The sequence below is a fragment of the Gavia stellata genome, chromosome 1 (assembly GCF_030936135.1).
Source record: "Gavia stellata isolate bGavSte3 chromosome 1, bGavSte3.hap2, whole genome shotgun sequence".
NCBI lineage: Eukaryota > Metazoa > Chordata > Aves > Gaviiformes > Gaviidae > Gavia > Gavia stellata.
The window spans coordinates 116849155-116876717 of NC_082594.1; the positions used below are offsets into that span (position 1 = coordinate 116849155).

The window sequence follows — 27563 nt, forward strand, 5'->3', positions numbered from 1 at the left end:
CTGGAGCCATTGCTTTACACAAGATACATTTGGGGTCCTGTCTTTGGTTTGGCTGGGAACCCTGTGCAAGAGGCAAGTGGAGTGGCAGAGCAAAACAAGCTGGAGATGCTCCCCACCATGGCAGCACCAGCTGCCATCCCCTGACTGAGCAGATGAAAGCTCACTGAAAAATAAAACAATTTGCACAAAAACTGGCTCTGTTAGACATAAATATAACTATTGTGACTCACCACAAAGTTGCAATGAAGGCATGAATAGAGGGAAGCGAGTGGAAGTAGCACCACTGTCACTGCTCGGAGGAGGTAAGCTGTCCTGAGAAGACCATGCAGGAGAGGCAGTACATTTGCTGGGCATCACTTCCTGCCTCATGTCTGTTCTGAACAAAAAGGAATAAATAAGAAAGGGCAAAAAAGTGAAAAGTATGTGACCAATTTAGAACTCTAACCTCAGTGAGAGACCCAGCAGACTGAGAGCAGCAGGGGAGGACAATGGGTTCAGCATCAAGAAGGCTCCTGGCCCAGCACTGCCGGAACAAGCCAGTGCAGGCCAGCATCTCAGTGAGATGATGCCTTTCAATGTATTTCATCCAAGGGTCTGCCACCAGTGTTGCTCTCAAAGCCTCAAGGCTGTTTAGAGCAAAGTGTTAGTGCCCTCAGGGGCACCACAGAGCCTGGCCGTGCCTCCCATGGAGTCAGACACCCACAAAAGCAGGGCTCCCTCCCACACCACACCGCACCGCACCACACTGTGTCCATTTCAGCTGAGTTGGCATCCATTCACCCTGCTTCAGCAGAGCCTCCCACAACACATGGGTGCATTTGGGGTTGGTGTAGAGAGAGAAGAGAGACAGACACTTAGCACAGCCCCTTTTGCTGCACATCACCTTAGCACCAGGACAGAACACTGCTGGCATTCAGGTGCACAAAGCCAGAAACTGTTTTTACATCAGGTGAATCCCACAGAGCCAACACATACCTCTCAGTACCACCCCTGCATCTCCTTACAGCCCCAGTCTCTCAGCCCAAGATAACTCACTCTGAGCAGCAGGAAGCTGTTATTTAAATGCAGAACACAGCTGGGAAAGCACTTGAAATCTGGCGGGGGAGGGCGGGGAGCGGAGCTAAAGCCCTTTCCCCAGGGTATGGGCTCTGCACCACGGCAGCGGCAGCCCAGCCCAGCCCAGCGCAGCAGCAGCAGCCACCGCTTGCAAAAGCCCCAGCAAGGCTGCGTCTTGAGAGCCCTGGGCAGACCAGGCAGCAGCAAGGTGCGAGAAACCTCCCCAGGAGTGGCCAGAGAGCAGTGCTGAGTGCTCAGTATGGGGGTGAAGGGAGACCCTCACCACCTCCCTCCCCTTCCCTAATGCTGCAGTGCACCACAGCCTGGCCACCTGCCCCTGCTCCAGCAACAGGGACCCCCTACCCTGAGTTGTGCTCTCCCAAAAGCTGCAAGCCTTTGCTGTTGCCAGCAAGCCACCCTGAAACCCCTCCTGGCTGCCCAAGAGCCCACATCACTCACTCCCTGCTGCTTGTTGCTCCCTGGCTTTCTGCTGCTCCCTCAGCTCCAGCGTATGAGCAACCCACCCATTAAACGAACGGGGCAGCAGCGCATCGCCCAGGGCCAAGGTGTGCGGGTGAGCCTAAGCAGGCTGGATACGGCCGCCTGGCCTGTCTCGACATGAGCAGGGTGTTGGCAAGAGCGGTTGTCAGGGTTTTTGCTATCGCAACAGTGATGGAAGAGATACCACACCTCCCCGAGGAGGAGCGCAGTCCCTTGCCCTTGCAGCACAGAGCATCCCGCTAGGGGAAGATGTTTCATCAAAATGCTGCATTAAAATGGAGGTCGGGGGGATTCACTGAGAGAGCAGACGTGGAGCCCGTTTTAACAAGCCACACGTTGTCCCTGGAAAAGGCCTTGGCCAAACATCATTTCAAGCAGCTCATCTGCAGCACCTTGCAGCTTAGCTGACAGCCTGAACAAGCAGAAGAGACAGGCATTAGGGAAAACAGAGTCAGAAACAAGGGGGGAAAGAAAGACCAGAGGAGCAGAGACAGCCTAACAACAAAGGCTTGTCTGTTCCGGAGAAAGGAAAATAAGTGTGTGCATGTGTGTCTGTGCAAAGAAAATTAGTATATTTATACTTGAAGTTGTATGGACTGTGTGGAAAAGCTGCCTGTATATATGCAGTCTGTAGTATGAATTTATTATAGAGCAGTCGATGTCTTTGTGCTTAAAAAGTGGAGATGTACACATAAGTGTGAGTTATATGTGGGTTATCTGGGCACAGCTATAGAGCATGAAATGTTTATTGTGTGCGTGCCCTGACTAAGAGCGCAAGGCACTCACCTGAGGAAGGGATTTGCAGGGAAGTGATGCAATTAGGCCATAAGTGTATACAGCAAAGCCACACAGCAGAGCGTGTAAAAAGCATTTGTTGGTAGAGATTTCATGCTTGAATCTGCAAACACCCATGAGAAGCAAGGAGGAAACAGTGCATGTTTGGGGGTTGGGGGTGAAAAGAGTGCATTTCTGCACACGTGAAAGAGGGAAGACCACGAGATGCTCACGCTCTCAGAAGGGAGGTGTGGCGGGGACGCTGTGCTGTGACTGCATGTGTCAAAATTCACTCCGAACAAACCCCAGGAGCTTTATAATCTGGCTGATACTGGTGTTGCGCCTGGCCAGCCCTCAGCACAGCTGCGCTCTGTACATTTCTCAGGCCTGGCACCTTTGATTTGAAGCCTGACTTGCACGATCTCTGGTTTATTTTCAGCCTTTGAAGAACCAGGCTTTTCAGAGAGCAACATTCAACCAGTATTAGCACAAAGAGGGCCAGCATGTAGTGGCGTCTCAAAAAGAGACAGCCAAGCCCGGCACTGCCTTCAGCTTGACATTCTTGCTTGCTCAGGTGGGGTGTTTTTTCCCTTCCTCCAAGCCCTGCTGCGGTTTGAACACTGGTGCTGTTTTACTGAAATCTGCGTGTTTCAGGGAGCTTTTCAGGAAAAATAAAAACAGATCTGTTTTTGGTCCCAGAATTGCTGTGTGGTAACAATATACTTGCATGGGCCCGTGTGTTTTGTAGATGAGCACACTGCATGGCCATGTGTGTGGAGAGGGGGAGAGAATTTGGGGCAACAGTGGAGCGGTGCGGGGCTCGCTGCCCGCTGCTCACCGCTCACTGCCCGCGGCTCTCCGTTCGTGCCACAAAGCAGCAAATTCCAGGAAGATGAAAACGGCTCTCAGGGTTTGCGCAAAGGAAGGGGGGGCGGGCAAGGAGAGGGAAGAGCCCAACGGCAGACACGACCGTGCACAAAAGAGTTGTTTCCAGGTGCCCTCTCCTGGCCTTGCTGGGGTTTCTCCTCAGATCAGGCCAGAGCCGCGATCCGCGCCCGCTCCGCCCGGAGCCGTCCCCGGGCATCGGGCACCTCCCTGGGGGCGGGCAGGGGGGGCTGGAATGGGGTCCTGGGCCGCGGACAGGGTGGGGGTAGGCTGGGCAGGGGCAGGAAGGGCTGGTGGTGGCCTCAGGACCCCGATGTGATGTTTCTGGCTCGGTCCCAGCTGCCCTCCTCTGTACAGCACAGTCGCGTATTGGCAGCTTTCGCCAAAACCGCACTTCCACGAGCAAACGTGTTTTTCCCTGACCCCTGTATCATCCCCAAGTGCGGAAAGGGAAACCCACCAGCACCTTCCTCTACTCACCATCAGCTTGCACCACTGAGCTTCTGCAGCTGCCGTAGTTGGCACTGTGAGCTGGAATAGTTAACCAGAGGGCAAGGAGTGCCTGACACAGCAGAAGAGAATAAGAGAAATTAAACTAGGAGTCCTTTAGAAACCGAACACTTACTGTACTTAAGCAGATGTAACCTGCAGGTTAATGTGCTTCCTGAAAAAGACTAGGAGAAGGGTAGGAAGGAAGCGTAGAGAAGGACAGCATGAATGGGGACCAACAGAGACACTTCATAACTGTATTTCCTTCAGGACACCAGCCAAGATCACCCTCCATCACACATGAACAGAAGTGTTTCAGAGATAGAAAGATGAAGGATTTCAACCTAAACCGCAAGGAGCCACATGAAGAGGACAAGGGGCAATGGGTACAAATTGCACTGGGAGAGGTTTCACCTTGATACAAGAAATAAATTTTTCACAGTGAGAACAATCAATCACTGGCATAAATTTTTCACAGTGAGAACAATCAATCACTGGCACAACCTCCCCAGGGACGTGATGGAGTCCCCATCGCTGGAGGTTTTCAAGACACGACTGCACAGGGTGCCAGAGAATGTCATCTAGGCTCCCTTTTCCACAAAAGGTTGGACCAGATGATCTCTGAGGTTCCTTCCAACCTGGGCTGTTCTACGGTTCTATTTAAAATACGGTTAAGAAATCCCTGCATCTTTAAAAACAAAAACATGCCAATGCTCCTCATATGGAAGACTGCTTTCAGTTCCCTGTTGTGCCTTGCCCAGGCTGTGGTTTGTGTTCCAGTTCCTCCGCCAGAATTAGCAGCATAAGATTTTCCAGCACTCCCTCTGCGGTGAGAGGAACGAGGAGGCACTTACGGGATGAAGCCATTAGAGGCCAGGAAAGACGTAAGATGAGCTGCAGGGCCCTACTCCCACCTCTGCCCTTCCGTTGTCACTCAGCCTTGAACACATCCCAAATACTGAGTCTCTGACATTGGTTTTTGTCTCCTGGAAGACAAGTCATCTCAATGTACCCTCTGGGAAAATTTGGGGCAGCTGACAGGGAAGTTTACCATGTGTTGTGTAAGTGGCGGAACATATCTGAACAGCTGCAAGAGGAACCAAAACTTGAACCTGATTGTAGCAGAGATCACAAAGAGAAAGTAGCAACTGATGTTGCATTTTGAATACTAATCACAGAAAACAAGTGTTTAAGAGACGTCTCTAGCCTTGATCATTCAGATTTCCTTGGGTACAAAACAAGATCTAAATTAGATGGGCAATTAACTATTATTCTATTTGTGCATTGGGCTGATCTCTTTTACAGGCACAAAATACGCTCTACTGGGGGAGGTACGTGAGGGCCAGCTGAGTTCATGAGTTTGGATGAGCTCCCTTTAAGCCTAGCCTGTGATATGCAATCATGATAAAAACTGTGTACGAAGCCTGTAACAATAACAGCTTTTCCACTGCCTATTCTAGGGTAAAGCCTTACAGCCCCAAAACACTCCCAAACCTATTAGTCAGGATGTAAATTACCGCAAAGGAAGAGTAAAAGGCACTGGAGGAAGGGCACAGAGCCATGGTCAGGCCATGCTCATGTTGTCCCACTAGATGACAGCACCAACATGTTCTTCTGCACCCGTGCTCATGCCAGCACCAAGCAGGCTGCTGCAGGCAGGACACCTGCTGCCTGCACTTCTTGACCCTAGAGACAGCTGATTGCGCAGCTGAACGAAGCACTTGGGCCAAATCCTGCAGGACAAGGCTTTGTACAGGAGCTGCTAGGTAGAGCCGTGCTGTAAACTGCCTTCCCTGCCTAGAGGTGTGCAGCAGCAGCTGGCTAGTAGGTGCTGTGCTTAAATAAAGCATCCCTAAACTGTTGTCATCGTTGTATGGCCAGCCCACAAATTCCCCTTGTCCTCCAGTGAGACCAAGCAGCCATCCTCAGCAGCAATGGGCTAGCTGCCCCTTAAGCATGGGTCCGGCTTTGTGTCCCCTCCTCCAGCCATGCTGTTCACTACCCAAGGTAGAGACTTTAGCCCAGGACCACTGGAGAGGGACACCTCTGGGTGTAGAACAGGCATAGCACAAAATTCCCATGCATCATGCACACAAATCCCCCCAGGGAACGTCTTCAGTGGCGTGTTTTAGGTAGGACATCCATCCTGGCCCACTCTGGGTTGTACTTGACTAAAGGCTGACCCTGAAGTGGCAGTAGCTAGGTGTTCAGCTTGCCAAAGCTGCCAAGAGACCCACGGCAGAGATCCATGGACTGGGATCCTGGCTGGGAGCGACGTCATTTGCAGACAAGTCTCTGCTTCCAAGACGCAACTGCTCCATGAAGCCATCTGCTTGCTCTTCGCACACCTGCATGACACTTCGAGGTGGGAGAAGGTGCAGAACGGCCAGGTGCCACGTGAGAGATGGGCCAAATGCATCAGGCCCAGGCAGCCGTGCCTGTCCCTGGGCTCAGCCTGCAGAGGGTCGGTGCCTGCAGTGCAGTCTGCAGTGCTGGGCTAAGCCTCATCTGTCCTACAGAAAAGTATCGTCTGTATCATTTCTTTCATCCCACCTTCCTACAGCAGTTTTTTTCAAAAGGATGCAGCATCTTCTTTTTATGTCGTGGAGAAGCAGAGCTTTTGCTTCCCTTCTGATCAATCTAGGCCTGTAAACCATTATTCTTTAGTATTTCTTATTAGGGCTTCAGAAGCACGCGTCCTTCAAAACTTCAGGAGGGGGAGAGGACTAACAGTTCATCATCTCTAGGTAAGACTTCACGCCTGCATTTGCCTCAGGTGCTCTGTCACAGATGTTCTTCTCTAGCACAGATGCTTTGAGAGAAAGGAGATTCACAGCTACTTCTTCTACAGTTGTCATCTTGAAATGCCTCTCCTCACTTGTCGACATCCCCTCTAACCCTGGCACAATCTGAGGCTCTTCAGAGCTGCAATTTGGTGGTTCTCCTAAAGCTAACCCCATTTTCCTCTTCCCAACATCAACAGAGAGGTCTACTGCAGGTAACATTTGATTTTCACAGACATATATATCCAACCTCTTTTCCCTAGAACATGCACCAGGCAAGCCATCCCTGTGGTACAGGGATGCCAAGGAAGAGGGGCAGGATGAACAAGAATGAGGCTGATAAGAGACTGTACTTTAGCAGCAATAGCCAGGGACGTTTTGCTGTTCTCAGCAGCGTTGAGACGAGGCAGCCCATGTGCAGCCTGAATTTCTAGGCAAGGTGAGATGTCTGATGAAGAAAGAGGGTGGGGACACCATTTATTTCCATCCCTTTTTCCTTATTAAACCTTCCTTTGGAAGACCTTGGATTCCCGGCAACTCCTCCAACAGTCAGTATTTGATTTCCACTACAGGGCCTAAAGGGTCCTACAAGTCACTTGCTGTGCAGACATGTTTCCTTCCTGTCAGTGCTTTTTAAAAAAATTAATGTTACTCAGTTCCTCTTTTGCAGTGGCTAGCTTTTGGCTAATTTTGTCTTTTTTTAACTGGCTAAAAGAAAAATAGAGTCTATAGAAACTGTAAGCTCAGCAAAAGGGTGTTGGAGGTTTTGCTGGTTGAGTTTTGGGTTCGAGATACAGGCACTTCCCCTGCAATAGGAAGCACATCCGCATTCTGCCATTCACTCACACTGGCCCTGGCTACTGAAATCACACTGATGCCAACTAAAATTGAAGTTCTGGCTACTAGCAACCGGTGTGCCTGCAGCACGTAGGCCTTGCAGTCGCCCTTGTGTTGTAGAGCTTGTTGGCTCTACAGGTGTTCATACAGCCCAGCGTTTTACAGCCATTCTCAGAGACACAGCTCCCTCAGGTGGTGCGTTTAACAGCTGTAAAACCTCCAGGAATGTAGAAATGGAATAAAACACTGACGCTGGCATAAATCAATACCTCACAAGTACTCCCTTCTCAGACAAGAGGACCCCATCCCCAGCAGGAGTGTGAACAGGAGCATCACAGTAGCATCCCAAGCCTACAGACTGCCCGTGCTTTCCCAGGTTTGCCATCTGCAGAGTGCTCAGGGCAAGGAGAGGCACCAAGGGACAGGATACGCCATCGGTGTGTGATGAGAGGTCAGGGGTAAGAGCAGAGCAGGGCAAGCCCCTAGCCTCTGGCACAGAGCTTCTTTTCAGGGTAGGGGGCTTAGTGAGCCTAGCAGGACATCCCCAGCGAACCTGCCAGCAAACACAGGGGGCTCTGGGGCACCCAGCCAAATGGGGAAGGGACCGAAGCAGGCTTTGGGAAGAGGCCATCACGGAAGCAAGAAAGGTGCATGCATGTTTTGTGGAAGAAAAGCTGGAGAGCAGGGTACCCTCACGGAGGAAGCTGTTGGCAAACAAGCACCCCTTTATTTCATTCCCATTCTTCATGGGAAAGCTCACCTTGCCTTTAGCAGAGGAAGAGGGGTTTGTCTGACTCTGGCTCCTAACAGCAGTGGTCCCAGACTGCCCCAGCAGGCATTACATTTCAGCGTGAGGTTCTTCAAGGGCTAGTGGTCCTAATACACTGGCCTTACCACCTGTCCCCATTTCCCTGGTGTTCAGCCAGGGAGCGGTAAGCATAGAAATGCCATTTTGGGATGCCTGCATACAGTTTTGTTTCAGAGCTCTTCCCCTCCAGTTGTCCACAGTGCCCGTGCCATGCACATCTCTCCTCGCACCCCCCTGCCTTTGCACCATGCTTGCTCACCTGCCCCACGCCACCCTGAAGGGCTGGAAATGAAAGCGGGTATTTGTGTGGGAGGGCAGGCAGCAACCTGAAATGCTTGCCTGCTGTTGTTATGTAGGCAGAGAAAGCGCATGGGAAATGCAACCAGTGAGCACTACTCTGCGGATGGCGTCTCTGTTGTGGGGTTATCTCTTCCTGTTATCTCAAAAACTGCATTTCAGAGGCACCAAAGGCAGAAACTGTCTAACAATATCACCCAAAACAAAGGCACACGAGGCACTGGCACGGTATTGAGGTCGGTGCTGCTGACAGCCAGGTGGGCAGAATCAAACGTCGCCTTAGTCATTCGTCTGCCCTAGCTTTTGCTCTCTCCTTCCCTCTGCGTGCACTTCAATCAAATCCCCAGCTTGCACCGGTGACACACGTGCCAAAAGAGGGAGAGCAGGGCCTGCCGGCACCACGGGCTCTGGGCAGACAGGGTTCACTGCGTGCCCAGCGAGATTCAGGAAAGGGAGAGTCAGCATCAGCTGTGAACCTCCGCATGGCAGGCGACAGCAATACCCGCCTCCTCTGCAAAGAGGTGTACCCCTCTTCGATCCTTCCGCAGCCAGGGATTGTTCCTGATGGAAATGGCTGAAAACAGCAAAGCGACCTGGAGCAGGGCTTCCTAGGGCAGGCATGATGAAGAAGAACCGTGCTCATGCTCTGAAGCCACAGGGGTGCCTTGGAAGTACCCCCTCCTCCCTTTCGGCAGGCACAGTGTTCTTAGGCTGATGTGTGCATAGGTGGAGAGCTGAGGTATCATTCAAAGAGGAAAATAAACTGCCCAGAGTGGGTGTTCTGTAGGAAAAGAAAGCTAGAATAGAAAGTAATGCTGCAGTAGTGCTGCCTGGGGAAGTGTCACAGGAGGTGAGCACAAGGCAGCTGGTCCTGGGATTAAAAAAGGAGGGGGAAGCAGGAGGCCCAGCAAGGCATGCAACGCTTGCCCCTTGTCCAAAGATGAATCACAGAATGATAGGGGTTGGAAGGAACCTGCGGAGACCATCTAGTCCAACCCCCCCCCACCAGAGCAGGTTCACCCAGAGCAGATTGCACAGGAATGCATCCAGGTGAGTTTTGAATACCTCCAGAGAAGGGGACTCCACAGCCTCTCTGGGCAGCTTGTTCCAGTGCTCTGCCACCCTCAAAGTAAAGAAGTTCCTCCTCGTGTTTAGGTGGAACTTCCTATGACCAAGTTTGTGCCCGTTACCTCTCGTCCTGTCACTGGGCACCACTGAAAAAAGACTGGCCCCATCCTCCTGGCACCCACCCCTCAAGTATTTAGAAGCATTATTAAGATCCCCCCTCAGGCTTTTCTCCAGACTAAAAAGACCCAAGTCCCTCAGCCTTTCGTCATAAGAAAGATGTTCCAGTCCCCTAATCATCTTCGTAGCCCTTTGCTGTACCCTCTCCAGCAGTTACCTGTCCTTCTTGAACCGGGGAGCCCAGAACTGGACACAGTACTCCAGATGCAGCCTCACCAGGGCAGAGTAGAGGGGAAGGATAACCTCCCTCCACCTGCTTGCCACACTCTTCTTGATGCCCCCCAGGATGCCATTGGCCTTCTTGGCCACACAGGCACATTGCTGGCTCACGGCCATCCTGTTGTCCACCAGGACTCCCAGGTCCCTTTCCACAGAGCTGCTCTCCAGCAGGTCAGCCCCTAACCTGTACTGATGCATGGAGTTATTCCGCTCCAGGTGCAGTACCCTACGCTTGCCTTTGTTGAATTTCATAAGGTTCCTCTCTGCCCAACTCTCCAGCCTGTCCAGGTCACGCTGAATGGCAGTGCAGCCTTCCGGTGTGTCTGCCACTCCTCCTGATTTTGTGTCATCAGCAGACTTGCTGAGGGCACGCTCTATCCCTTCATCCAGGTCATTGATGAATATATTGAACAGGACTGGACCCAGTACTGGCCCTTGGGGAACACCACTTGTTACAGACCTCCAACTAAACTGTGCCACTAATCACAACCCTCTGAGCTCTGTCAGCCAGTTTTCAATCCACCCCACTGTCCATTCATCAAACCACACTTCCTAAGCTTGTCTATGATGATGATGTGGGAGACGGTGTCGAAAGCCTTGCTGAAGTCAAGGTAGACAACATCTACTGCCCTCCCCTCATCTGTCCATCCAGTCATGCCATTGTAGAAAGCTAGCAGATTGGTCAGACATGACTTCCCCTTGGTGAATCCACGTTGACTATTTCTGATAACCTTCTTTTCCTCCAGATGCTTTGAGATGACGCCCAGGACGAGCTGTTCCATCATCTTTCCAGGGATGGAGGTGAGGCTAGCTGTCCTGTAGTTTCCTGGGTCTTCCTTCTTGCCCTTCTTGAAGACTGGAGCGACATTGGCTTTCCTCCAGTCCTCAGGCACTTTGCCTGTTCTCCAGGACCTTGATGGAGATGATGGAGAGTGGCCCAGCAATGACTTCTGCCAGCTCCCTCAGCACTCACAGGTGCATCCCATCAGGACCCATGGACTTGTGGATGTCCAGTTTACTTAATTGGTCTCTAACTCGATCCTCCTCAACCAAGGGAAAGTCTTCCTTCTTCCAGACTTTCTCTTTTACCTCCAAAGTCAGGGACTCCTGAGGGCTGGCCGGAGCAGTAAAGACTGAAGCAAAGGTGGCATTCGGTAACTCCGCCTTCTCTGCATCATCTGTCACCATGGCACCTGTCTTGTTGAACAGCGGGCCCACATTTTCTCTAGTTTTCCTTTTGCCTCCGATGTACTTGAAGAATCCCTTCCTGTTGACCCTGACATCCCTTGCAAGGTTTAATTCCAAGGAGGCCTTGGCTTTCCTCGTTTCATCCCTGCCTACTTGGATGGCATTCTTGTAATCTTCCCAAGTGGTCAGTCCCTTCTTCCACGTACTGTAAACTTCCTTCTTCCACCTGAGCTTTTTCAGAAGCTCCTTGCTCAACCATGCAGGTCTCCTGCTTCCCTTGCTTGATTTCTTGCTCTTAGGGATACACTGATCCTGAGCTTGGAGGAAGTGGGACTTGAATATCACCCAGCTCTCTTGAGCCCCCCTACCCTCTAAAGCCCTGACCCATGGGATTTCTCCAATGAGAGGTCTGCATGGAAAGAGAAGCCCCATCCCAGGACTGCGAGGACAATAAAGTTATGGGACTCAAATCCTGCTTCCTGGTCGTCCAGTTCATCTTCTCAAGCAACTGTTTCTGTGCTTGCCCATCCCTCTCTGCCTGCCCTGTTGTCCAGCATGCTACATGCACAGAGCCTGACTTATTCCCTGGGTGAGCTCAGCTCGTCCCTGCTCTCCTCCTCTGCCCCAAGGAAGCCCTGGGCAGTAGCTGGCAGACGCCCATACTGATCCTGATGTGAGGTAGCTCCTCACACACCTGCTCCTCTCTCCCCACAGCTCCCCCCTTTGCACTTTCCCAATTCCAGCAGAAGATTGAGGGGAGCAGCAGCCGTGTCGTGCTGCCCTGCCGCAGGCTTTGGGAAGGCTCCTTTGCCTGCATCCCTGCTGTTCTCAGAGGGAGAGCAGCTCCTCCTCGCCAAGGAGGGGGAATCCTGGTGAGGGTGCTGTACGTTTGTATCCTCACCGGGTTGGGGTTGTTTGCCTTTGCCCTGCCAGGAGAACCCAGAAAGGGTAAGAAATTTTGCTCAGTTTCTTACTTTGACTGCCATCCTCCCCTCCAAAGGGGAGCTGGGGGGGAGTCAGGGTGTTGACTCCTTCCTGGCCTTTCAGGACAGACACGTCAGGGGCGGCTTCCTTCTTTGCAGACGGTGCTTGGAGCCCAGCTACCGCAAATTAGCCTCAGCTGTGCTGGGACAGTGACTTCACCGTCCGCCCACAGAGCTGTAGCTCTCCCCCTCTCCAGCAGCAGGGCAGAGGGGAATTTCCATTTGGAGTGAGCATCAGAGGCCCCTTGAGCAGCTGCTCTGGCAACCCTCTGCCAGCGTAAAGGCTAAAGCTGCACCCCTGAGGGAGGGAAGCGCTCCCACAGCCTCTGCTGATCCGTGGCTCAAGGCAGCAGCCGGCTGCAATGGTGGGAAAAGGCACTTCCGTAAACTCCCACCTGCAGGGAGGGAAGGAGCAATTTGTTGGGGGAGAGGGTGAAGAGAGGGCTGGATTTTGCATCCTTCCTCTGAGATGAGGGTGGGAGAAGATGCCAGGAGGCCACTACATTGTCATAGGGCCTCTGACTGTTCTCTCCTTCAATTAATTCTTATCTTTCTTCCCACAGTGTGAGATAGGACCGCCCAGCAGGGTTATTTCACAAGCTTGATAGCTACCAGAACCTGATCTCATCCCAAAGTCTGAGGCCAGAACTCTTGCATTATCACTCGTGGCACATGAACAAGCCTCTCAGTCCCTCCGGACCCAGGGTGACCATGGTTCAGTTTGGGGATCAGAAGGTAACAGCCATGCCAGCCCACTCGCTGCATAGCCGGCACCTACAAGGAGCATTGGTGGAGCACCTCACCCACCCGGCTGAGCTCTGCTCCTGCCTGTTGCCCATAGCACACTCCAGGGAGGACTACAGATTAGAAGAAAAGCCCAGCACTTCTTAAGCCTTTTGCAAGGTTACAGCATGGCTGAGGAGGTAATCCCCTGTCTATCAGAATGGAGAAGGGAGCTGATGGGCAATGCAGTCCCAGCTGGGGTTTATCTCTGCATCACAGCCTGAAGATTTCTTGCAGAATAAGGATGAAATCGGTGTCTTTTACCCCACAGCACCATTTTGGCAAGCATTCCAAGAAAGACATTTGAATGAGCCATGGTATCCTACTTGACCTTTTACAGACTGCAAGTTTTATTTTAGAAATGACATTATCTAACTGGCTCCAGCACTGCCTGTGCCAGAAGCAAGAGAGCCTCCCTCTGGGCTGGCTAATGCCCAGCTGAGATACGTGCAGGTCTTGTATACTTTACTAGAAAGGCCAAGTTTGGGCAGCAAGTGCTGCTGATGTCAAGTGGATTAGGACCGAGGTAGAAGATTTATATCTTCTATACAACCAACCATTGCTCTTTTGGGTGTCTCAGACTGTGCAACCGGCGAGCGCAGGACCACAGCAAGACTACAAACCTGCTTGGATCACAGGGCTGCACTTTCCTGCCATTCCTTCAGCGCTGGCTCCACAGCACATCACCAAGCAAAACTGATCCCTGCTAACACCCGGGCACCGTAAGCTGCGTCGCCCAAACTGGGGAGGACAAGCCAGCATCCTTACAGAGCATGGCTCAGCACATCAGCCCTCTCATCTCACCCCCCTTAAGAAGAATGGGGAGAAACACTTCATCTTGTGTGACTCACCGGTAGATGTGTCTACGAAAGAAGAACCAAGAAAGGTTGCAGCAAGTATCACCAGAGCCAAGCCCTTCCTGTTATTTCTTAGGTCTCGCTGTTGGCTCATTTTCCAGAACTGAAATGTCCTCTACAACATAAAAACCCAAGATTTGAGTGCTCCATGACACACATTCATAAAAATTGCTGACTTTCCAAGTCAGCACCAAGTACAACTCAGGACCGTACAAGTATCGTCCATTGCAGCGCATCAGAAAAAAACATGAGATATCACAAAAACAATGGTGACAATCAAAAAAAAGGTGTCAATCAAAAATAAGTATTGCCCTGATGAGACTGTGCTCATAGTATTTTCTTGTCTGCCTGATGAGGGACTGTGTTTTGCTGCAAATCCACCCAACAGGGCTAAATTCAGCTCTTTTTACCTAACTTTGAGTCTCCTAGCATCTGAGAGAAAGCTTTAGCTGGAAAGCAACAGGGCAAGAGTGCAGTAACCCAAAGGAGAACTTAGTGACTTGCACAGAGGCTGAGAGTGCTTCTCTCAGCCCGTGGTTACAGCAGCCAGGTGGAGGGCAGTATTAAAATAGGCACCTCCACACTTTACTCATGCCCACTGTCATGGCCTCTGGCCTGCCCTGGACTCAGGGTGCCCCACTCCCCAGGAAGGGGAACCAAAGGCAGCTTTTGCGTGTGCTCAGCCCTCACATGCCTTAAGCTGAGACAACAGAGGTTCCACAGTTCACAGGGTGGTCTCGAGCCCGGTCTCGAGGACGGGTTTGGACCCAGTTTGTGACTGACAGTAGAAGAGCTCTGAGCCTCCCGTTCCTATCCTGGGCGTGACTTAGCTTCATGCTGCAGTTCCTTGCCAGAAGAGCACACCTTTGTGCTGGGCCAGAGTCACTCCGGCACCACCTCATGCATGCACCAGTGCCCCCCTGCAAGGTCCTGTGGCAAGTGTCACCCCGCCAGCACCAGCCCCAGGCGGAGGAGGGCCTGAGGCAGCAGCTGGGGGGAAGCTCAGGGGGGTCTCTCAGAGATCCAACAGAAGCTCACCAAGCCTCTGTGGTGGGGAAGGAGCATTTCCAAAGCATTCCTGCAGCTCTGTTAAGCTCTGGGCACAAAGAGCACTGTTCAGTGCCAGGGGGTCCCAGGAAGAGTCTGCTCTCCTCCTCAGGTCCCAGTAACCCTCCCTCTCACCCAGGAAGGACCAGTGCTCCCGTAACCACCGAAGAGTCCCAGCTCGGCTGCTCGCTCTGGAGAGGGCACCAATAAAGCTCTGGCCACGCGGGACAGGCAGAGCACGCTGCCGCAGCCGGGCACGGCGGCTGTGCTCCCCCACACCGACCCCAGCCCACCAGCTGCCAGCAGTCAGGCAGCAGCTGGTACCTCCCGGGGTTCTGTGTGAAACCTCCGGCATCCGTGTTTCCGTGGCTCAGTGACCAAAACGTTTTTCTTGTCTTCTTTCTACCAAAGTGAGATCCAGATGCTGAAGTACCAGCACAGGTGTGAACGAAGATCCTCTCCACCCACTCTCATCTTTATTCATTCACTACAGGGATATAGAATATCTTACAAAATAAACCATGAAATGTTTACGAAATGCAACTTTAAATGGTGAAAGCGCTAAAACAAGCTGCAGAAAGCTAAGGTGAGAGCAAGTGACACTCCCAGGGCTGTGTCCGCCGTCGGAGTTCAAGCAAAGGGACTGAGCTCTGGAGGAGGCAGAGACCTCCTTCTCCCTGACAAGTTACTTCCCTGCCCTTGTACCAGAAGGTAAAAATAGTCACATTTCTGAGGAGAAACAAAGGATGGCCATTTTAACTCCCCTGACATGTGTAGGATAGTCAAGCCTGGAAGAGGTACTACATGTTCTTCTGCCTAATGCAACAACAGGCTAGCTGGATGTCTCGTGCTCTGTGGCTCTTACAGCTCTCTCTGCCTCCACCTGCACTGCCTCTTACACCAGATGGGCCAATGTACCCCTTCAGACATTGCTTTAAAAAGGTCTGTCCTCTCTCATCTCCTCAGCTGTCCTGTAGAGGCGGTAATGAATGTGTCCAAGGACCAGAGGAGCCAACAGTGTTTGTCCAGCACATGGAGGGTGATGCAGGGGCAGTTATTGCAGTCCAACCTCTCCCTTTGGGACGGGGAGATCTCAGACGTTCTCTGTCATCACCTGGTTATACATGAGGTGCTTACCAGCAAAATCAAGGGACACAGTCCCTCATCATCATCAGGAGGCTCTATGATGAAAAGCCATGACCATCCAGACAATGCCAGTAGTAATTAGGCTGCTCGGCAGTTTGTAACACTTGTCGCATGAACCAGCAGGTACCAGATCACTTCTGTGACAAAAAATTTGTCTGGACAGCCAAACAGACCTATGCTGAGAATCAAGTTTCACTTTATTTGCCAACAAGGAGTCACAGAAAACCGAGCTGAAATGGTTCTTGGAGAAGCCGTGTAGCACATTCTCCTGGCCCTCAGCAGGACAAGGATGCTTTGCAGATGGTTGCCTAATCTGCCCTTTGAAACTCTCAGTGCTGGAGATTCTCTCCCAGAAATCTACTTCAGTGCTTCATTTAAAAAAAAAAAAAAAAAAAAAAAATTCCTGACCTAACTCTCCTTTTCTGCAATTTAAGCCCGTGGTTTCTTGTTCTAAACATGGTAGAGAAAGTGAAAAGTTTACTCCTGTGGACACCTGCATTTTTCCCACACATATGCTTCAAGGCTCTCACATCTCCTTTCAGTATTTTCTTCTCTGCATTAGATGACACCAATTCTTTCAACATCAGACAAGCATTTAATTCATACAACTATTTTTTCATCCAGGAGGTCATGCATTTGATGCTGAAGCCAGAAGGCTATCTTAACGTGCGGCGGAAGAAAGGAAAGATACGTGACAAAACCACATGAGATCCTTAGGCCGGTGTTGTCTCCATAGAGCTTTAGCTTCTTCTTGATATAATCCATCCAAAAAGCAGGAAGACAACAAGGTGCAGTTAAAACAAGGGGACCACAGAAAGACACAGGTTTCGAGGCTCAGTTCTCCATACCCTAAAGTGGAGACACGTGAAGAAAAAATGGCCATCACCTTGAATCTCCTCCACTGGGTCTCTTCATCTCCGTTTGATGCTTTCTCTAATATTCTGCAACAAAAGCTGCCATTTCATAGCTGAGTGTTACGCAAGCCTGGGCGGGAGGGGTTCCTGACTATTGGAAACTTTCTTTTCCCAGTGAGTGGTGGAGCAGAGAGATACCCATCCCTCCCAGGATAGACACTCAAGGTCTTTCTCTTGGGTGGTTTGGAGTCCGCTGCTGAGTACGGGGCCTGGGCCGTGGGGGCAGAGCTTGCTGCTGCACCTGGGGCTGCAGCTGCGGCCGCTGGGGCACGCGCAGCTGCTTCGGGGTGGGATTGCAGGGTGGCTGAGGGAGCTCCCGCACCACCATTTCATTGTCCACTTGGCGAGCACGCATCGTTCGCTCCTCGTCTGCAATGACAGAAAGACCCAGCAATCAGGCACATACTCAAAGTCTACGCAGAAGTCCAACAGCCAGGGAAGAGTACTTGGCCCGAGCAAGATAAAGTCAAATATTGGTCTTACCTGGAAGACCATTGTCACTCTCAGGTGTTCCTGCTACTCCAGTGGAGCAACCAAAATCACCTCCGCCTGCGCACCCTGGGCAAACCTGTCTGGGACAGCTCTGCCCTCTCTGTGTTTGGGGAACCAACTTTGCTAGGGAGGCCCCAGCCGTCACCGATGGACACCCCCAGCCTGAGCTTTTCTGTCCTCTTTGGGAAATGTGCCACTGAAGGGCAAGTGAGATGTAACCCCAGGAAGCAATATCAAAGCACTCTGCCCTGCCACTATCCGTGCTGGGATTTCCAGGCACCTGGAAGCCAGAGGTCCATTTTACCAGCATTAATTTCCCCTCATGAAGAAGAAGTAAATTCATGCCAGCTGACTTTTGATCACTCACTCATCATTTCTGAAATGTTGGTCAGCTTAGTTTAGGATTGAGTGACTTACTTCTTGGGACACTGAAATGGCCTTAAGCACACACCAAACTGTTTTAAAAAGGCTAGTCACCCACTTACATTAGTTCTCATTTTCCCCGACTTCTCTTTTTCTTAATTCTTGCTGAATTCAGACCCAAGAATTGAGGATATCCTATCACTGCACAGTTAGGGGCGTACTGTATCCCATTCAAAGAAGAACAGGCATAATGTAAAATAACACTCAAGATGGCTATGCTCACACCAGCGTTGTGCTCACGAGCTACGGCAAGACTTCTGAGATAATATCTCGTGATTGCACTGTGGTGAGCTCTCCCAGCGAACGGGGAAAGCGCTTGCCTATTCTTCGCGGTCGTAACTTCGGGGGCAGCAGGAGGGCCATGGCGAGTTGCCCACGCTCAGGTAGAGTGGGGTTGCTCTCCCCCTCGGCCATGGGGCAGGACATGCTCACCCTTGTTGTCAGCCTGACCACTGACACCTTTGAGGTATCAGCTGAGGTTTCCTTCAGGCACTGCCCTCTTTATCTTGACAAAGACTGTTGTGGTGTACAAAGGAGCTTTTACTCCCATTTTGTAACTCGAGAACTGACTCACAGGAGAGTAGCTGTTATTTGAGACCACAGAGGAAGCCTGACTGTGTGGGGGCAGGAAACAAGCCTTTAAGCCGAGGTGCTCCCCCGGCTGCAGGGTGACCTCCCTGCCAGGGCGACCCCCCTCCTGCTTTAGCCTCCCCTTCCAGGTGGGCCAGACAACTCTTCCTGAGTGTTGCTCAGTATCCTCTGTCCCCCCAAACTAGCAGCAACGCCGGGGTTGCAACTCAAGGCAACCTCTCCATCATGACTGAGAGCCCACTCTCAGAGAAGACTCTGGCAGAGTATTTCCTATGGTCTTGAAGAGGCATGAATTTTGGACAACAGATGAAATCTCTGCCCACTCTGAAAACCTCAACTCTTTAAAGTGCCCCAAGTTGGACCTCCAGTGTTGACAGGCCCCCAAGGACATTGTTCAGTAGAGAGGACAAGTTCTGTGAGATGCCTGAGGAAACTCACAGAAAAGCTGAGTGCTTCTTGCCCCTTCTCACTACCTACAGTGTTTCCAAATATGACTACTGATTTCAAGGATCCTAATTTTACACCATACAAATTTAGTGAAAAAAATCGGCTGACGGGATATCTAGTTGTATATTTTAGCCCCACAGATGCTCATGACTGGTGGCCTTGGCTGAGCTTTAGAGGAGCAATTCTTCCCCCATGAATAAACACTTGAGAACAAGAAGTCTTGTGTTCAAAGCATGTATCGGAAACCAAGACTGGCAATGCCAGCCAATCTGCCGGGATTCACCATATGCCAAAACCGTGTTTTGCTCATGCCAAGGCAGAGAGCATGCTCCTGCCCACAGGGGTGCTGTCAGCGGGAAGCTCTCAGATTTTAGGTGGCTGGATAGCAACATAAAGCCCCTTAAACACTTACTATCATCTTCAAGCCTTTCTGCTTTCTTCTTCCTTATACAATAAATAAGCAAAATCACGAAGATGATAAAGAAGACTGCGCCTCCTGCTATGCTTAAGATGAGATAAAGGTCCAGCTGGCCTAGTTAAGGGAATGAAAGAGGATGTTAGAGGGAAGGAAATAACTTGCACAACGTCTACCTAGAATTCTGTATTTTCTTCCATTGACTGAAAAGGCAGCCCTGGGGAGAGAGCCCACCCTTTGCCTTTTCTCTGTGCACAGCAGAAAGTTGCTGGTCCTCATTGTGGAGGATTTTGATTGCTCCCTGATGGATTCAAGTTCTGCAGAAAATTGAAACCAGAGCACTGATGTGTGCCAGCTCATTTTATTTAGATTACCACAAATGCCCTGTTCCTGCTAGCAATGGACCCTTTTAAGGACAATGAGCATCCAGGCAGTGCTCAGCATCTAATAAAAATAAACTTTTTAAGTACTTCCTACTGAGCTGGAAACACTGAGACTAGCTTGCTTCATAGTATTTTGGTACTTCCTCTTCAATTTTTGGCTGTATGCAAATTAAAAAAAAGTGAAAAGGAAAAGGACATAACCCACATATCCCACAGCCTCAAAACGGGCTGTCCTCCTGGCATTCAGTGTTCACGCTCAAGCACAGGTACCATGGAGCTGAACCCAGCAGAAGCGCACCTTTCTTGGCTTCCTGGGGAATAAAGCTCCAAAGGGGACTACACCACTGGTACCACCCTTAACATTCACCGGGCATGCACGTGGAGGGCGAAGAGTGACGACACCAAAGCTGAGATGTCTACAGTATAAAGGCCACCATCAGCCTGGGCTGCCCCAATGGAGAAAAAGACAAGTACCCTCAGTGACGTGGTTCTTCTCACCTGTTTTAGCTGCCAGTGTTACACCGAGTTGTATTTTTCCCTTTCCATGCCTGTTTCTCCCAGCTGACTATAAGGTCAGGCCAGGCAGATTCACACATAATTACACTTAAATGAAAAGTTAGCTAAGCTGAAGCCCATCTGAAGCATGTCTTGCCTGCTAAATGTCAAAATTCAAGGTGATAGACCTTGAATGCAGGACCAGGTGTTCATGGAGGGGAGCAGGATGGGAAGGTTTGACTGCGAGCTGAGGGGTATTTAATCTACTATCGAGCTGGCACAGTCCTGCCACCACACAGAAAGGTTTGAGGGGTTTTTAGTTTGAGTAGGAAAGGTAGCGCTACATGGTTTCAGTGTTTTTTTGGTGTCTAAGTAATGCTATATTTGTACCTTAAAGGTCAGTGTGGCAAACCTTTTATTTCTCTGTTAATGATTTGAGAAAAAACAAACTCTCCCACCCAATTTGCGATGCGGAAAAAGAGCATTTCTCAAGGGTGAAAAGACATGAAAGCAAAGTGTCTTGCTGATGGCCCATGTCTGCCCATAACAGCAATGCAGGCAGGCACACACTTGCCTGGCTCGTGCCTCGGGATGGCCGGCTTCATCCAGCGTTTCCTCATTAAGACAATGTGTTTGGGCTAGTTTGCCCTGCCTTAAACGGACCTAATCCAGCAACATGTTTTCACACTTGGCTCCAAAGTCCATGCCACATCCTCCTCACCCGCAGTCCAGCCCCTTCCCAATGCGAGCGCCAATGGGACTGCGCAGCCCATCAGGTCAGGAAGCTCATGCAGCAGAAAATAACCCTTTTCTGTCCATTTTAGGCATCAGGGAGATCCTTCAGGAGGCAAGGGCTGCACAGGAGAGCAGAGGCCACCCCATCCCTCAGCCCTTTGCCTTTCAGTCAGCCTCAGCAGACCTTGGATTGCTTCAGTAAGGCCTCTATATCTTAAGGCTTGCTCTCTCCCTTCTCACACCATGGGCTGGCCTTCAGACTTGGACTTCCCCTAAATTCACTATGGCAGAAATAGCTGGAAATTGGAAATACTGAGCCAGCTCTTGTGATCTCCCCCACTCTCCACTAGCTCTAGAGGGAATCTAGAGCAAGAGAGTGGTTTAAGCGAAGTGCTCACAGTTAGGTAGGATGAACCCGAGCCCAGAAAATTCAAGGACTTTTCCTCAGTGCTGCACTAGAAATCTGAAATTGACTCCAGAAAAACCTCTCCCCCTCTTCCAGCGACCCCCAGGCCTCATTGAGCCTGGGGGAAAACACCATTGGCCCCAGGAGAAGAGGAGCATGGCCCACCTCACACCCCGCTACACCCAGCTTGGCCTCCCTGCTGTTGGAGCAGGGATGCCATAAGGGCAGCAGTGGGGCAGGCAGCAGCAGGGTGGGGAGGTGGAGATGCGGCAAGGCTGGGGAATGCCAAGGAGAAAGCATGACTTGCACCCCAGCTACCACAGCAGCATTGGCTCCCAATAATTGCAGTGATGTTAGACTCTCAATACTGGGTACCAGGAACCATCAATGCTCCTGGCACCTGGACAAGTCCTACAGATTCGTGCAACTGCATCAGGCTTTGTGGGTCCACCCTAGCAGATTCTGGCAAAAATAGATTCTTTTACCTGAACACTTAATTACTTTTTCGGCCGTTTTTTCGCTGACTTGGTTCTTAACAACACATCTGAACGTCCCAGAATACCGTGTGTGCAATTCCAACCTTGTTGCATTCTTTTGAATTTTTTTGCTTTTATCTTGAGTCAGTTCCATCACAAATGTTTCTTCTTTAGTCTTCTGCTTGACTTCACACTTGACAGATACAGTTTTATTCATGCATTCAGCACTGAGGACTGGCTGAGGGACAGGCTCTGAAAAAGAAGAGAAGGGACGGGCACCTCTGAGATGGTTTCTCGTCCTGAAAACCTCCATTATTAAGCATAACAGAGAATTAGTCCCCAACAAGCAGTGAGGGAATAACCCCAGCTAATGAGACCAGAGAAGAATGAAGACCAAATTAGACCTCTACTACAGAAGTAACATGGCAATAATAAAGAAAATGCACTATATTAGCCTACATATTTGGCCTGGCAAAGCAGAGCTGCATCACCATGGCTGGACTACTTTCAGGCTCAGCCTGGCTCACAGCCAGCCAGGCCGGCAAGGGGAGGAAGTTGTGTTTTTGGGGGAGGTGGTGGAGGGGAGGGACTTGGAGCCACAACCCCCTCCAACTCTGGCCCCAACGTTTTGGTGCAAATGAAGTTCGCTCTGATCTGCCTGTGCACATCAGGAAAGATTTCCTCTAAGACAGGGCAAACAGCTACTTACGATGCTTTATGTACTACCAAAGGTACTCAGATAGCATGACAGCCGCAGCATGAAAACCCATCAAAACAGAACAGAAAACACAAAACAGACACCTCTTCGCTCTCAATGAGGTTATGACAGAGAGAACTGATTTCTGTCTCTTTATGTCCTGCAAACAGCTAGCTACATTTCTGTTCCAGATTCTCTATCACTAGTGGCACTGGAAGAGCCAGAAAAGCCTGCGGGGCTTTCCTTAACTGGGGGCAACTGGCAGGGACATCAGATGGAAAAAAATTAATTTCTACCTTTTAGACCAGATAAACAAAAACATGCCAGAGCCACCTATGTAAGTTATAGGGAACATAAATTTTAAAGCCAATAAGGGTTGCTTGTAGCAAATGCAGTCTAGGCTCACGTTGTGACATCTGCAGCCACCCTTTCCTCATTAAGCCCACTCCTCTTCTGCAAGCTGTAACCTATCACTCAGGGGAACACCCCAGTGTGGAACACTAGAGTTCAGGTCCTGGTGATGGAGCTGCGTGATGATATCATCTAAACTATTATTTTTTTGGAACAACTCTTTGTCCAACCCTAGTAACAAAGTATAATCTGGCTGACATATGACTCTATCACCCAACAGTTACTAAAGGACTTCACTTCAAAACCTGTCTCAGAGGTAAGCCAACCTCTGCTGCACAGTAGACAAAATGATGCAGCACATAGCTAGGTTGGAACCTTAACCTGAAATTGAACCCAGGACACCATGACAACAGCTCAGTGCCTTAAAGCATAAGTAAGCAGCATCAGGCCGTGACGACTTCCTGAACCTGTAGAGAGTTTGCAGTAATTCTCAAAGTAGCGAGACACCCTCACTTCTCAGCAGCCTGTTAGCCATGGGGCCTCCCACCGCACAGAAACCATTCCAGCTGTCTTTGCTGCTGCTGCCTCATCAAGGCATCATTTCTGTACTGCCAGCTGGTGCCCACAAACTCAAGAGGCTGGCAGAGGTGTGCATACCGGCTGAGGAAGGACACAGCAAAATCATCTTGCTGGGAAAAAAACCATGCTGCCCAACAGCTTAGTGGTCTGGACAGGGGGCAGCAGCCATAAAGGAGCAGAAGAGCCACCGCCTTCTTCCTTGTCCCAAACGCTTTGGGTTGCTACTGCTCTGATTTCTCAGGGCAAGATACAGCACAGGAATGGAGGCTGCCTTCATGCTTTGAACCCTGTAGCTGAAATCCCCAGACGTGTGATTAAGTGTCCTTTGAACAGCACAATCTTCGTATTTGTTGTGTTACACTATGCAAGGATAGGGTGCAGGAGTCGTCTTGCCCTGCAAATTCAACTCCTGTTGTGTATCTCAGGGGAGGTGACTGCTGGCTGGTTTTTATGTTAGAGCAAAACCAGAGTGGAATCGCATTGCCTAAATACAGGCATTTAGTGCCACCTGGGCTCCTGAGCTCTCCTCAGGAGGTTGGCAGATGCAACACAAGGTGCTCACTTTGCTGGAGCAGTATCTAGAGACCAAAAGTGATAATTCAGCGCTCATAAAACAGCACCAGAAGTGCACAGTGCATCAGCCACAGGCATACCTCGCATAGGTTGCTGCGCTCCTGCAAGAAGTTTCTGCTTGGACATTTGCAGAAACCTGGTGGCTCGCAGAGGGGGGAGCCAGAAAGCGGGGGCGGGGGGGGGCAAGAGAAGGGCAGACTGCAGTCAGCGGCGGGAGGAAAGAAGTATGTCTCACAGAAGTCCCCCCAAAATAGAAAGGGGGTCAATGAGTAGAAAAGTTTGCAGGAGAGAGCTTATACCAAGTCTTACTCAGCTATTCTGGGAATGGTATGGCAAGAGCAAAAACTCACCCTGAACGATGAACATTGTATCTTCTTCTGCCTTCAATTTTCCATCCTGCTGATAAACAGTCACCGTGTACTTTCCACTGTCCTCTTTCGCCACCCGCTCTATTTGCAGAGTCCCATTTAGGAGTATCTTACACCTGCACTGGTCCTTGTTCACATAGTACTTCACTTTCTTATCTTTTATCTGAAGCAACCTTTTTCTGTCTTTCAGCCATGTTGCATCATACACGCTCCCAGAAGCAGCGATGCTGAGAACAGCCGACTCATTCACTGCCGTGTAAATCCAGTTGGTGACGGAGCCTGTAAAGGGAAGCACAACCAGCCCATCAGCCTGTCTCCAGCAGCCCTCACCACCACAGCAGTGACCCAAAAGTCTGTCACTTGCTAACCCCTCCGAGTTGCCTCTCTTCATTACTGATGCTGTTTTCTTCCCCTGCTCCAAAGCGCCTCTTGATCGTTCATCAGATAAATGTCAGCACCCAATTTAATTCTGGGGGGCAAGGAAGCTAAAAGTCCGGCTTTCAAAAGCTGGCTTTATACTTTGGTTGACTTATTTGGAGTAATTTTGGATGCAAGATTCATGGCTGCCTGTGAACACAACCCTGAACTTAACCCTTCCTGAAAAGAAGGTCACTTCAGCATGTTTTTCGCGTGGCACGGGCTGGTACTCAGCGCCCATCACTGCGGATGGCAAGAACACAAACTAGTCGTGGTCCCGGACAGTAGGATCAGTTCAGCAATAACAGCGACGGTAATAATAATAGTGGCCCATGTCAAGCAGTGAGTGAGTGTAAGGCACTGAACTGGAGGCAGACCCAGTGCTGCCAGCTTGCAGTGCCCCCTCCTCACCCATCCTGAGCACCCCGCCCCGCTGGAATATACCCACTTGATTTTTCTAGAACAGGATCACGGTGGGGCAAGTAAAGTGGGGAGAAACAAACAGCTAACCGCATCCTGCGAACTGATCAGGCACTGGAGACATCAGGAGACGGGCAAAGGCCAAAAAGGTTTTCGAGGATAATTCAATGGCATCTCTACCATGGAGACCACCTAGACACATCTCTGGGTGTTTTTCTGATCTCCGTAGTCTTGCTAATGGAAAGCTGAGTATCCCACACACACGATACTAAAAAACTGTTTAGCTAATGAAACAGCATTTCTGCTAATGCCAACTGAAATGCACTCCAAGGGGCAGAAATATCCAAACTGGCAGCGTAGAGCTCACTTGCAGTCACAAGAAAGAGTCAAAAGGAAAAGCTCCCATTATCATTTTAGAAAAGTAAGGAAGTCTTTGAAACAAGTTTTCCATTCAAGGGAATAATCTTCATTTCTGCTGGGGAAGATGTTTTATATATCACGTACAAAATAAAAATTCCTTATTTATCTATTAATTTTGTTCTGGATGAAAAGAAAAGCATTAGACAGCCATATATACAATCTGTAGTGGAATGAACAGAGAAAAAAAATCTATGCATGATGGTATTGTCTCCATCTTTTATAACTTTCTCTAATCTATGAGTTAACACCTAATTAAGTTTTTAGATTAATATGTTAAAAAATAATGAGAGCAATAATATGCAAAATATAAAAGAGGTATGTATCTGCTTGCTGTTTTCATATCTTAGACTTCAAGTCCACTGAAGACACTAAGATATAGCACTCTTTCTGTTAATATTTATGGAAGAATATAATGTGCATTTTCAAAAGATTTGCTCATCTTTGATAAGAAAAGGAAATTACATGCGATAATGCACCATGAACTGGATCTCTAATGTAGTACAAGCTACCTCGAGGGCAGAGAGAAAGCTGCATGCTGACATTTCTCATTATACATGTGTCAAATTAAGGCTCATTATCTTAAAACCAAAACTGTTTACAGCTATTATTATAACTGGAATAGGAAACTCAGGTCCTGCCCTTCCCCCGGCTGAAAATTAAATCAAATAATAATAGCAATAACCCAAAGGTCTTCACTCATTGGGAAAGCGGAACTAGTTTTTTATCAGTAATATCCCACCAAGTTGTAAATGGTTTAAAATGCAATTTTAACAATGCTAGCCCGAAAAAGCAAAAAATGGTAAGAAAAACTCACATTTTACACTGGGAAACAAAATCAGCAAGCACTTGACTAGGAAAATCCTCCTAAAGTTCATTTTCAGGGTCAAAAAAATCCAGTGTCGCCTTGTCTAATGATAGTTCCTGGAAGGTGAAAGGATTTTCTGCTGTGAGCAAGCAGTCGTGGGAGGTGTCTGTACAGCCCTTGTACCCTCCTCCCAGCTCTCACCCTAGCACTTCTCGTTTCTAGCACAGGCACAAAAACCATAGGCAGAAATACCTCTCGATGGGGCATTAATCAGGATGGGGACAACGTGCATTGACAAGGAAAACACACACTAAAATGCAGGAATGCCCCCAAGGTTTGCCTACCCAGCTGGAAGCCCACCCGGGGCCCTCATTCTCTTCAATGTTCACCCAAAGAGTTCAACTCCAGCATCCGCGTGCCACCATCCTACTGGGACAGATGCGGTTTTTGTGGTGGTGGGGTGATGGGAATCCTGCTCCCCCATAGCCTCAGCAGCAGCAACGGGACAGCAGGCCCTAGCGGGGAGCAGGTAGCCGATGGCTGTTGATCAACACGTAGAAAGGAGACATGCTTCCCCTGGAAACCATCAGGATCAGCTTCGCATCAATGTCTGATCTATGAGAGGCAGGCTGGTGCCACACAAAGGTGTCCTCCAGGCACGGCCGGCCGTTTGAGCAAGCTGCAAAAGATGGATGAGTGTGGAAGGGGATGAAAACACTGCCTTGGGTCTAGCCAGAAACCAGCCCTGAAGCTGGTTGGTGTGGGAAAGACGGTCTGAAAAGAAGCTGGGACAAGGCATGGGTGACATGGCAACACGTGAGAAGCTAATAAAGTCTTTATCCCCGATTCCAATGTGAAACAGATGGGGTGGTGAGGATTTGGAATCATATCATCCCCAACACAATCCCTCTGCTACAGTGGCCACTGAAATCTTCAAGCTTTTTATTACAGACGTAGACCAAGAAAGAAAACAGAAGAAAAGCTGTGGCACAGGAGATGTATAATATCAGACAAATCTTTCTCGTTCATTCGTGTCATTCTTCCTTGAAGTCATAGGAAGGTCTTGTAAGACACCTCTCCTTCTCTGGCTTCATCATCTTTTAACCGGTACTAATACTGGTAAAAACTACCCCTTTTTGCACAAAAGGAGAAAAAGTTACCTGAGGTAGAACACACTAAGGTCACAGTACTGCTGCCTCTGCACATCACGGGAAAACCAAGCTTTTCTTCCTTCTTTTTGTTATTGTTTCTTTACAAA

General features: G+C 49.9%; 1 protein-coding gene across 1 annotated transcript; it reads right to left on the bottom strand.

Annotated features, from left to right (window-relative positions):
* Positions 1–16972: 16972 nt before the first annotated feature.
* Positions 16973–26375, bottom strand: CD2 (CD2 molecule). The gene is made up of 5 exons (XM_009816384.1): positions 26315–26375; positions 24226–24522; positions 21685–21927; positions 19178–19297; positions 16973–17181 (listed from the first exon to the last, which is right to left on the bottom strand). The coding sequence occupies exons 1-5, from the start codon at positions 26373–26375 to the stop codon at positions 16973–16975; spliced, it is 930 nt and encodes a 309-aa protein (XP_009814686.1).
* Between the last annotated feature and the right edge of the window lie 1188 nt (positions 26376–27563).

Bases quoted from the DNA above. Each gene is read 5' to 3' on its own strand.
- CD2 (XM_009816384.1), bottom strand. From the start codon at position 26,375: ATGAACTTTAGGAGGATTTTCCTAGTCAAGTGCTTGCTGATTTTGTTT. The intron at 21,928-24,225 runs GTGAGTTTTTGC...CTTCTTTTTCAG, and splicing joins TACAATGTTCATCGTTCAGG to AGCCTGTCCCTCAGCCAGTC. The intron at 17,182-19,177 runs GTAAGTGTTTAA...CTGTCATTGCAG, and splicing joins AGAAAGGCTTGAAGATGATA to ACGAGGAGCGAACGATGCGT.